The sequence below is a fragment of the Podarcis vaucheri genome (genome assembly GCF_965113315.1).
Source record: "Podarcis vaucheri genome assembly, chromosome: 16".
NCBI lineage: Eukaryota > Metazoa > Chordata > Lepidosauria > Squamata > Lacertidae > Podarcis > Podarcis vaucheri.
In genome coordinates this window covers 18,541,185-18,553,766 of record NC_138754.1, presented here as the reverse complement: position 1 = coordinate 18,553,766, position 12,582 = coordinate 18,541,185, and the positions used below count along the sequence as shown (strand labels likewise).

At 39.2% G+C, this 12,582-nt stretch overlaps 1 protein-coding gene and 1 long non-coding RNA gene across 3 annotated transcripts in view; one reads left to right on the top strand and one right to left on the bottom strand.

The window, feature by feature from the left end:
- Positions 1-12,582, bottom strand: part of LOC309521471 — a 177,863-nt gene that overhangs the window by 62,367 nt on the left and 102,914 nt on the right. The gene's annotated exons all lie outside the window — the stretch shown is intronic.
- LOC309521447 (arylacetamide deacetylase-like 4) overlaps positions 12,234-12,582 on the top strand; it is an 85,414-nt gene continuing 85,065 nt past the window's right edge. The window contains exon 1 of one of the 2 annotated variants that reach the window (XM_082203950.1): positions 12,234-12,454. In XM_082203950.1, the coding sequence (XP_082060076.1) occupies positions 12,349-12,454 (106 nt within the window). In that variant the 5' untranslated portion in view covers positions 12,234-12,348. The remainder of the gene's footprint in view (positions 12,455-12,582) is intronic. The other variant, XM_082203949.1, reaches the window with a different exon arrangement.

The following is a 12,582-nucleotide window of genomic DNA, read 5'->3' as shown; positions in this document are numbered from 1 at the left end:
AATATTGACCGTCATCTCCAGGACAACTTTCCCTTGGAAGATCCTAATTGGGATCCAAACAATGCAATTCACCTGGCCAGGCTTAACACCTACTGCCAGATGCTTGTGCAAGGTATCTGCAGGGCATGCCAGAAGCCCACTAATATGTCTAAAGTCTCAGGAGGGTAGACGTGTTACCCATAACACTGTTTCGTGTTCGGTGCACACCCACAAAAAGACTTAAGTTGTCACCTTTTGAGCTCCTGTATGGGAGGCCGCCCTCCTTTGTTCAGGATATTCCAACTGACCTCAAACAAATAGGAGACCATGCGACACAGGGACAAGTGCAATCTCTCTCTCCCGTGTTTTTGTCTCTCTCCCGTGTTTGTTTGTTTGTTTTTCTTAACAGGTGGGCCCTCGAGCGCACGCCGTGCAGCATTGCCGTGCCGATTCATCAGCTCCAGGCTGGCATAGCATATGGGTGAAAGAGTGGAAACGTGATCCACTTGCACCTAAGTGGCGTGGACCTTACACCGTCTTGCTCTCTACTCCAACAGCGGTGAAGGTAGCTGAGGTGACCCCCTGGATTCATCACTCCCGTTTGAAGAAGTCCGAAGGCAGTTGGACATGCAAAGGTGACCCCTCTAATCCTTTAAAACTGACTTTCTCCAAAAAAACCCTGTATCTAGCCCTACGGGGAACGGACTAGGTCACGGGCAACATTAGACGACCGGCCTGCTGCAGCCACAACACTGGAAGCTGGCTGACCTGCGCACGCCTGAAGCTTGAGGAGCGCCTGAACCAGCGACTGTGAGCGGAAAGATTCTCTTATACAATTGATTGACTGCCCCCTTGTGGAACAATTATCAGAGATATTACACATTGGGGATCCTTGGGATATATGTTTTGGTCTTGGTGGTTCCCCATTTCTGTCACTGGGGGAATTATATTGGGACTAATATTTATTTGCTATCACAATAAGGTAATCTTTTGTGAAAGGAATGCATATGCTAGACATCAACATGATTTTATTATTAATCCTGATCCCTTGGGAAGGGGAAGGGTCCTTGAATCTGACTAGATTTGCTAAATATGGATTCCGCTATGACCACAATATGTGGGTAGGTTTAGCTGAAATGGTAGCCAATGTTGCAAATAGGACCAATTGCCTTGTTTGCTCTCTTGGGCCAGATGATTCAGAGGGAGGTATGCCCTTATTACTAATACCATTAAATGCCATTGGTAGGGTAAGCGAAATGCCACACCACACAGAAGTACAGAATTTCCCCGGATGGAACTCAACTAAACCATTACGAGTTATACCTGTACAAGGGGAATTCTGTGTACATAAATCATCAGATGCAGCTGATTCTACTATGATAGGCTCTTCTCATTGTCACTATACCTGGGATAATATTAAGAATACCTGGGCAAACGGTACTACCTATCGAACTCGGAATACCTTGCCCTGTGCACCTTCTTTTATTCATGCATGGAAAGTGGTATGGAACATAACTGTGACAGAAAAAGGCAATCTTTTTTTTTTTTTGCAAGTAAATTTTTATTCAGAATTTGTAAAAGAAAAAAAAAGGACAAACAAATACAAAAATAGACATTTTAACATAAATTATTCATCCTATTTTCATGCTATACAAAAAGTAAGCATACAATCATACAAAAAAATAATATAAGCATTAGGCTCTACTTAGCCTTTGACTTCCCTCCACCCTTTTGGTAAGTATCAAATAAATCCCGGATTGCGTAATTAGTTTATCAAAGTTTATACTTATTAGCTGATAAAGTTTTTCTAATATCGCCAGTTCCTCCTATATATCCGTTCCAATATATTTCCAAAATTTACTCCATTTTTTTTGAAATTTCTGGTCGTCTTGGTCTCGTATTCTGCCTGTTAATCTATCTAGCTCGGCATAGTTAATCATTTTGACCTGCCAGTCACTTACGTTAGGTATATTTTCTGTTTTCCAGTTTTGTGCCAGCATAATTCTTGCGGCTGTGGTGGCATAGAGAAAAATTTTTTTATCTTCATTTTTTATTTCCTTACCCATAATTCCCAGCAAAAAGGCCTCAGGTCTTTTGGGAAAAGTATATTTAAAAACCTTTTTAAGTTCATTATAAATTGCTTCCCAAAAAACCTTCACCTTGTTGCATTGCCACCACATATGGTAGAGGTCTCCCTCCACTTCACCACATTTCCAGCATGTCTTATTTTCTGATCTATAGATTTTAGCTAATTTTGCCGGCGTGAGATACCATCTATAGAGCATTTTCCAGACATTTTCTCTCAAACTCGTACAGGCCGTAAATTTAATATCTCTATTCCACAATTTCAACCACTTTTCAAACTCGATGTTATAGCCGAAGTCAATTGCCCATTTAATCATTGCCTCTTTGACTTCCTCGTCTTTTGTATGCCATTCCAGTAATATGTTGTATAATTTAGACAATGTTTTGTTTTTACCTTCTATTATTTCTATATTGAATTTTGATTTCTTGTCCTCAAAGCCCATTTTTCTTTTATCTTGCTTTAACATATCATTCACCTGATGATACTGTAACCAACCGGTGAATTGATCCTTTATTTCCTCATAAGGTTTAAGTTTAAGCCCTTGTTCTGATTTTCTTACCAAATCTTCGTAAGTGGCTGTCTTCCCTTCCATGTTGGTTTTTTTTTTTGTTAAGACCTCTACCGGTGAGATCCACCATGGTGTTTTTCTTTCAAGAAGGTTCTTATTTCTTTCCCAGACCTGATATATTGGTCCCCTGAAAATATGATTTAAGAAAGCCCTGTGGACTTTCACCTTCTCATACCAGAGATATGCGTGCCACCCGTACCAATTATTGAAACCTTCTAAATCCAACAGGTCTCTGTTCTCCAGTTTTATCCAATCTTTTAGCCAAAGTAGGCACGCTGCTTCATAATATAAACTCAAATCTGGGAGAGCAAAACCTCCTCTTTCCTTTTTATCAGTTAATATTTTCATTTTAATCCTTGGTCTTTTCCCCTGCCAGATGAATTTCATCAGGGTTCTCTGCCATTCTTTACATTGTTTTAAACCTTTAATAACTGGAAGAGTTTGAAATAGGAACAACATTCTCGGCAAAACATTCATTTTAACCACTGCTATCCTTCCTAAAAAGGAAAATTTCATCCTCTCCCATATTTCCAGATCTTTCTTTATTTTTTTCCATGTAACTTCATAATTATCTTTATATAGGTTTATGTTTTTTGCCGTGATCCACACTCCCAAATATTTCACTTTTTTCACCACCATGATTTCCACTTTTTGTTCTAGATCTTTCGTTTCTTCCTTAGTTAGATTTTTAACCAGCATTTTAGTTTTATTCTTATTTACCTTAAAACCTGCCACCTCTCCAAATTCCTCAATTTTTTGTAATGCTTCTTTTACACTATCTTGTGGATCTTCCAAAGTCAGAACAATATCGTCGGCGAAGGCTTTAATTTTAAATTCCTTCTTTCCTACTCTAATTCCTTTCACTTCTGTTGCCTCCCTCAGTCTCTTATTAAGTACTTCCAAAATTATAATAAATAATAAGGGAGACAGGGGGCAACCTTGTCTGGTCCCTTTATAAATGTTAAAATATTCTGTTGTATTTTTATTTATCACCAGCTTTGCTTTCTGTTCTTTGTATATTGCTTCTATGCCTCTTCTAAATTTTTCGCCAATTCCCATCCTCTCCAAAACCTTCTTTAGGAAGTTCCAGGAAACATTGTCAAATGCCTTTTCGGCGTCTATGAAAACCAGTGCAGCTTTTCTGTCTATTTTCATGTCCAAATATTCAATAATGTCAATCAAATTCCTTACATTATCCCGTAATTGTCTCCCTGGGAGAAATCCTGTTTGGTCACCATGGATTTTATTAATCAAGACCTTCTTTAATCTTTCCGCCATTATATCTGCAAATAGCTTATAATCATTATTTAATAATGAGATTGGCCTATAGTTCTTTACTTCCATAGTGTCCACCTCTTTTTTAGGAATCAAGGTGACATAGGCTTCCTTCCAGGTATCAGGTATCTTTCCTTCTCTCAATATATTGTTCATAACCTCTCCCAGCACTGGTGATATTTGGTTAATTAATATTTTATAATATTTGGCTGGAAGACCGTCCGGTCCCGGCGCCTTCTCAGCTTTCATCTTTTTGATAGCCTTTTTTATCTCTTCCTGTGTTATTATCTCATCTAGTGCTGCTCTTTCATCTTCTACAATTTGTTCCAGATGGTGTTTTTGCAAAAATTGATCTATTTCTTGTTCTGTTTCCTCTCCTCTTTTATATAAATCCTTATAATATCTTTGGAATATTCTTTTTATTTCTTTTGGTTCTTCCATAATCATATCTCCTTCTTTTATTTTGCTGATCATACTCAGCTTCTTCCTTTCTCTCAACTGCCACGCTAGATATTTCCCTATCTTATTTGCAGACTCAAAGTTCTTTTGATTCATCCTCTTAATTTTCCACTCTATCTCTTGGTTAATTATTGTGGCAAATTTAGCTTGTAATATTCTTAAGTTCTGTTTTAAACTCTCTTCACTAGGGTTAGCAGTTAATTTTCTTTCATTTTCCATAATCTGTGTTAAAATCTGCTCTTTCTTTTTTTCTTTTTCTTTTCTTAGTTGGCTATTTTTCTGAATCAAAAAACCCCTCATGACCGCTTTTCCTGCGTCCCACACCGTCTCTATGGAAGTTTCTCCATTTAAGTTCCACCTAAAGTATTCTTCAATTGTTTCTATAGCCTTATTTACTATCTTTTGATCATTAAATAAATATTCATTCATTCTCCATCTGGCTGTTTTAACCTCTCTACCTTTTAACTCCATGGAAACCGCACTATGATCAGATAGAGTTCGAGGCCAAATTTCGGACTTAATTAAGTTCTGTACCAATTCCCTCGAGACCCAAATACTGTCTATCCTCCCCCAGCTCTGATTCGGATTTGAAAAAAAGGTGAATTGTTTTACAGTAGGATTTTTAAATCTCCAAGCATCCGTCAATCCCAAATTATTTACCATGTCAAAGAAAGATCGTGGTAATTTACCTTCTTTCCCATCTTGTCTTTTTGTTAATCTATCCATGTTCGGCATCACCACCCCATTAAGATCTCCCATCAATATCATTTTCTGATCCATCCATTCCGTTAATATATTATCTAATTCCAAAAAGAAAGCTGATTTTTTCTCATTCGGGGCATATATTCCAACCACAACTATTTTTTCTCCATGAAGGACCATCTGCACCACCACTACTCTCCCATGTTCATCTTTGTACAGTAATTGCGGGTCATATTTTTCCTTTATATAAATTACTACCCCTCTTTTCTTAACCTTGTCGGAGGTCACAAATTCCAATCCCAATCTCTTATTACTTAATACCCTCTTGTGTTTTCTTATTACATGCGTTTCTTGAAGACAAATTAAATCCCAATTCTTTTTCAGCAATACATGCGCAATCTGATTCCTCTTATTTTTATTGTTCAAACCATTCACATTCCAGCTTATTATTTTTAAAGCCATCTATTAAACTATTCTAGCTAATTTAACTAGATTAAATAGAAACTACTGTTCCTTGCTTTCCTCCTCTTGTTCTTCCTCTTCTCCTGTTAAACTCTCCTCTTTTTCTTCTTCTTCACTCCCTTCACCCTCCTCGTCTCTCTGTCGTTCCTCCCTTTCCGCCTCCCCTTCAACTTTTCCCAGGTCCTTCTCATATATCCTCGCAAATTTTTGGAGTTCAACACTGGTGCTTAATTTAAACCTTTTTTCCTTAAAGTAGAATGAAATGCCTTCAGGAAACTCCCATCTATACAATATCCCATTCTTCTTCAATTGGTTTGTTAATTTTTTGTATGCCTCTCTCCTTCGAAGAAATCTCAAAGGAATTTGTTTAAAGATAATAATTCGGTTTCCTTCAATATATAACCTTTTTATGTGGTTCTGTTGCAGTATTTCATTTCTTATTTCCAAAGTGTTGAACATGACAATTACATCACCTGGCAGCTTTTTCTTTCTGGCTCTGTCTAATTTTGATCTTATTCGAAAAATATTTACTAGATGACAGTTTACCTCCTCCTCACTCTTATTTAACCAGGTTGCCAGCTCTTTTATCATTTTAAATCTAATATTCTCATTTGGGGTCTCTGGTACACCCCTCAGTTTCAGGTTGGTTTGATTTTGCCTCATTTGCGTCATGGCCATATTGTCCAACAACTCTTCCTGCACTCTTTCTATCTCTTTAACTTCTACTCTAACTCTATCCACCTCCTTCTTACTAGTTTTCGTATCTTTTTGCACCTTTTTCATTGAATCTTCCAGAACCTTAGTTCTTACTGATAAATCTTTAACCCTTCCTGTCAATTCCCCCACCACTCCCTCCAATTTCTTATCCAAAATGTCTTGTACCTCAAGTAATTTTCTCTCAATATATTGTTCATTATTTTTGAATTCTTTCCTTATTTCGGCCATCAGACTACTATAGTCCTTAATTTCTTTGCTTTCTTTAGCATCATCTTGTCTTGACGGCCTCCTTTCCGCTGGTGTTGCCACCCCTTTTTTTGCACCGTTTGTCATTTTGTAGGCTTGAAGGGTCTTAGGGTCTACCACACTAACGTCTTTTGGGGAGTTATATAGATGCAGCCGATTTATAGACAGGTTTATAGAGAGACATAGTCCAGGATGGTCAACCTGCAGCCCTCCGAATATTACTGGGCTGTAATTTACTCACAGATCTCAGGATTCATAACCATAAGACATATAACAGGGCCTTTTTTGTGGTGGGTCCTTGGATCTGGAATAATCTCCCCCAGAAGCTAATCTCTGTCCTAATGTCTTTCAAAAAGGGATGAGGCACAGGATCACAAATAGTCTCTAATGGGTTAAAAGGTTACCGGGTCTGGCGATGGGGTGTAATAGCAGATAGTAGGCGTCAGACTATACACAAAGTTTAACAGTCTTTACCTTTTACAGTCTTTACCCTCTTAGAGGGTGGTATTATAGAAGTCTGGCGTCACCAAAAATTTTCCTTTACTGGAGACTTGGAGGTTCTTCGGGAAGTGTTCTTTATGCTGGTTTAAGTTCTCCTATTTAGCTTTTGGCGCATGTCCCTTTAAATCTCAAATGCATGCAGAGGCGTAATAGATCAAGAACAAATTGAAATGGTGAATAACAGAGCCAAGTTGCGTCCCGAAATGGCTTCCTCCTCCCTTTTTTAAACCCATAGGGAAGTCACTAACATAAAACCAGCATTAAAATCTGGGGAGGACCCAGGCTTTCTTCCCCCCACTTCAAACAAGAAAGTTGATGTTAACAATAACGTCCTCAAAAAGCCTGTCGGTTAAAGCATCAACCAAATGCCTCAGAAACCTCCTTTCCTCCTCTCAAACCTGGTAAAGAGTCTCTCTATCAAAAAAAAAAAAAAAAAAACCTCAATATTACCTTGCTTCCAACTCTTTGTACTTTGTAAAATGTACTTTGTTACCGAGGAAATTCCTTCCCCTCGCTAGCGGTTACTTTCTTGCTCTTTCATTCACGTCTGCCAGCTTTTCGCTTTACTCCTTTGTCAATCTTACCGCCAGTAGTGGATTCCTCCTTCTTTTGTCTTTAATTACTTCTCCGCTGGGTACTTCATTCAGAATTCCTTTGGCTTTTTTACTTTGATTGTTTTTCCAATGTTCTCCCTCCTCTGCTTTCTTCAAAGCTTTTAGGACTATTTCCCAGCTTTTCCTCTGCTGTCGGAGGTCCGCCGCTTTCACTCGGAGCCTGAGGCTTCACAGCATGGAGTCTGATGCTTCCCCTTCTCGCTGCGGCTCCAGCCTTGTTAAACGCCGGCAACACAGGCGAGCACACGCAGCCTTGCTGGGTGTTTTGACCAACAGGATATTCCACCTGTGGTTTAGGGGTTCACGGAGCCTTCGTGACCCCTCTAAGACCCCCACGCTGTTCGAGGCTCCTCGGACGAGTTGCCTCTCGCTCCTTCCCGTGGCCGCGGCGTCCCGGAAGTCAGAGAAAAAGGCAATCTAACATACTGCACTGTGAACTCTATACCTCTTTTGATATTTCGCCTTATGCACTCCACATACCAAAACCCTCAGACCCGATGGTTGTGGTGGATATGTGGAGAATGGGCATACAAGAAACTCCCTTCCAAATGGAGTGGGACTTGTTTCCTGGGATGGGTATTACCACCAATGTGGATTATGCCCACTAGTTCAGCAAAGCGAACACGAAGAAACGCTGATATTTCTCATATAGCAGGAGGAAGTACCCAAAGTTGGAGCGGTACTGATGATTGGCCACCAGAGCGCATTATAGCCTATTATGATCCTGCCTCCTGGAATCCTGGTGAGCTCATACAAGGGGCACGGGATCCTATTTATAATCTAAACAGAATGATTCGATTGCAAGCAGTAGTGGAACTTGTAACCAATGTAACGGCCCAGAGTTTGAGACTTATTGCATAACAGCTGGATGAAAGTAGAGCCGTCATTTTGCAGCTGTAAATGGGAATGGATTATGTACTTGCCAAGCAGGGAGCCCTATGTGGAGTCTTGAACTTGACAGGGAATGCCTGTTGCTTTAACATTTCAGATAATGGTGAGGCAATCCGTGTGTTGGCCACAAAGAAGGAGAGTATAGCACATGTCCCAGTACAAACATGGGAAGGATGGGATATGGGATGGCTCACCAATTGGTTACCTAAAAGGGATACTATTGTCTTGCTTGTTTTTCTTGACAGTAGTAGTGATGGTTTTATGTATGATGCCATGTATCATTTCATGTTTTAGAAGTACAATTAGCAAGATGATTTCGAATGAAACTCTACCTCATATCATGGCCCTATACAGAGCTTTAACTCAGGAATATGATGAAGATCAAGCTATCAAGGACGCTTGGTGGCAAGGTCCTTGAGGTTGAAAGGGGGGGATGTGGCATCTGAATATAGACTGCATTTTTAATCAAGGCATATATTGGCTTATATCTTGATCAGGTTCCTAAATTAAATGGGCTTAGATTTTCAAAAGTTTCATGCCAGGCAGACCAACTGCTTAAGAAAACACTGACAGTGTTTTCCTCCCAGACAAAGGCCCCCCCCTTGATTTATAGCAGAAAACAATTCTCAAAGTCGTAAAAGCTGGAATTACAGACTGAGTGAGGACACTGACCCTACATGTTATAAAAAGGGCAGAGACCAAACATAATTAGGAATGGGTAAAGTAAAATAAAACCATTAAACTTGAGCCACAGGACAAAAGGCCAAGGGCACATGGGAAAAGGGGAAGAGGCTTTTTCTCCTATTTTATTTTGAGGCTGTAAACTGTTTCTTCCTTTTTACTTTGAGGAAGTTTATCCTTTTAAAAGGCTACCTATGTTATGTATTAAATATATTGTCTTAAATGTAATTATGCAAAGGATTTAAGAAATGCTAGATTTCATATAGTTGTATTTAGCCCCCCTTGTCAGACAAGAGACGCCAATCATGACAAATGGCTGTCAGACCTTTGTTTAAAGACCTCCAAAAGGAGATATTTCATTGATGATGCATGAGAATATGAACCCAAGGTCTCTGACATCTGTTCAAGATAAAATTTTAAAATTATTAACCATCTGTTTTGGAGGGCAAGGAAGACAAGAGGTGAGCTGGTAATTAAGATTCCTTGTTGAGACACATGTAAGATATATTACTACTTATTTGTCATTTATAGATGTAACAATATATAGCTCTTTGTGTTCCATATAAGGACAGGAGGATATGGGTGTATCTCTTAGAATTAATTATAGCAATCAGCCAATAGGAAATCCAACCAGGCTGATTGAACAGAGGCAGCCACAGGAGGAGCAAAGGGGGCTGGATTAAGGGAATATAAGTGCTGGCCATTATGGCAGGAGGCCAGGCCAGAGCTTGGTAACCATATACCACTGTGCCTCTTATTTATTTGTCTGACAAATAAATTATTTTTTTAATTTCTCTGTTGCTGCGTTGAATATTTCATTCCAGCTAAGCGTTAACCACAAGCAGGGTGCTACAATTACTCTACTTTCATTCCCTTATTTCATCGACCTCCTCTCACCTCCCTTTTTGTAATCCACTTCTATTACTTGTTTCAGCAATTCCTTTCCATCTTTCTCTATTTTTATCATTATGAATATCTTAACATATTTTGTACCTTATTTTCCATTAATACTGAAATACTTATTTATACCTAACTCCTTATAACATTTCTGCTAAAGCCAATGTATCCCTTCCCTGCACTACATTTTTTCCACACCCTCCTTCAGGAATGTCTGATAAAGAAACACATGCAGGAAGATTATGAGGACACAATGCCTCTCCTCTCTTAAGCTTCTCTGTACACAATAAAATAAATAAATAAATAAAATGGTGAGATGTAGGAGTGATCAGGTGGGATTGCTATGAGGAATTATAACAGATATAGAGTAAGCCATCTGCGTCAGCAATGAAAGCATTGCGTTGACTGGGTTTAAACTATTTTGATATGATTCTTGATCAATCTACACCCCTGCATCCCTGTTCAATTCCTCTCTTCCTCACATGTCACGTACACAGCAATTGCTTCGCCAGGCAGGCATCCTGGGCCATAAAGACAGTGGGCAAGTTCCTTTGAAGTAGTTTCTTATATGTTAATCTTGGGATGTTAATCTTAGGGCCTGGAAATAGTTTCACAGGAAGGTGATAATGATGCCTATCTCCTTGCCATCCTTCCATCCTCTCTTGCTTACTCCTGTTTGTGATCTCCAGAGTTTCTCTAGTCCTCTTTTATTTACTCTCAGATTAGGTATGCATGCTCAGAGTTGTAGTTAAAAGAATTTCTTTTGATCTAACTTTGTCTCCACATAGGTTTGTGGAAATGCTCAGAAGAAATCTGATTGGTTCTTAGGAACACTCTGTAAAAAGCTTTTTTGTGAATAAAACTACCTGGGCCGGGAGGCTGTGAAAAAAACACGGACAAGCACAGAGAGACATGATTATACGCACCCTTCCCAGAGTCTTGCTGGTTCAAGCCACTGTGTGTATTCTTATTAATCAGAGTTCAATCCTTCCTTTACTTTGCAAATGCAACACCACAGCAATGTTGGCTTTCCTTCCTTGACCCCATCACCTCCACCCTATGGTGTCATGGCATTAGGTGCTGGCCTGCAGCATTATATTGAGGACAAATCAACACTGATTACTTTCCATTTGGATTACTGCAACGTGTTGAATCTGGAAAGTCTGGAAACCTGTTAGTGCTAATAATGACTACAGGGACATTGATTGGCACTTGACAGGGGAGTTTAGGCAAATTCACACCAACGAACATGCACCCACACCCTGTGTGAGGAAAGTTAGAAGTGGGTGTGAGACTCAAAATCTGAACAAAATTGATGAAGCAACAGAGAGTTTATCGATTACAAAATAACGTACTTGCAAGATCAGGTGTCCAAAAGCAGACACATTAACAGAAGTGGAATACAAAAAGGGAGGTGTGAGGAGGTCGTGGAAATAAGTGAATGAAAGATAAGATATTGAAATTGTTTGATTTACTTTAAACTGTTTTTGTTTTGTTTTGTTAGTTTAATGTGTTTAATGTGTTTATGTTATGTAGTGTTTTTGTACTGTACTGTACTGTATTGTATTGTATTGTATTGTATTGTATTGTTTTTGTAGTGTTTAAATTGTTGGAAAAGTAATAAATATTAATTTTAAAAGAAACAAAAGCAGACACACCCAAAAATAGTAAGACCGAAGCTTATATCCCTTATACCCGAGGCAGGTTCCCCATTAGCTGGGTATGTGCAGGGTTTACAGCCTATCACGTCCGCCCAATTAAAATACTAACCCCCCCCCTTTGTTGACATCTCCCATTACTCTGAATTTGATGACCATTCCTCCTAATTTCTTTCCTCCTCCTTTGGTCTGTGTTCCTATGCTTTTACACATTGACTCAAGCAATAAAGCCACATACTGACAACCCTTAGGCATAAGCAAGCTCTATATTTGCTGAAGCCTGCGTCCATTTCAACTGTCAGCCAACCTGTTTTCGGGCATTCTAATCACGAGTCATTCTAAAGATAAGCTGTTAAGCCAGTCTATGGTTAGCCTGCACCTTATTACCACATCCTGAACCATTTGTTTTCTTCTCAGCTGAGAGATTGAGTGGGTTGGCCGAGAATGTTCTCTTGCAGGTGACATGGAGTGTTCTTGTATAAAAGCCACCAGCATTGGCTAAGGCGAAGTCCTTGTCTCTGTGCCTCTGAGTTGAAGGGAAATGGCATTTGGTGGAACTCTGTGGATACTTATATTGTATATGACCATCTTCATTCATCTCTTGCTGTTGGTATGGGGAGTTTCTTATACTCTTGCCAGGACCCACCTGCCTCGAGTAATGGGCCGTCCTACATCATTGATAATTTTAAATTTCTTAATGGGATATGGATTTGTACTGGTAAGTTCATTTTACATAGATTACAGGGATGAAGCGACACCTCTATAAAAAGGGCTGCACCATTTGAAATATTTTAGTTTAGAGAAAAGGCAAGTAAGAGGCGACGTGATAGAAATGTCTAAGATTAT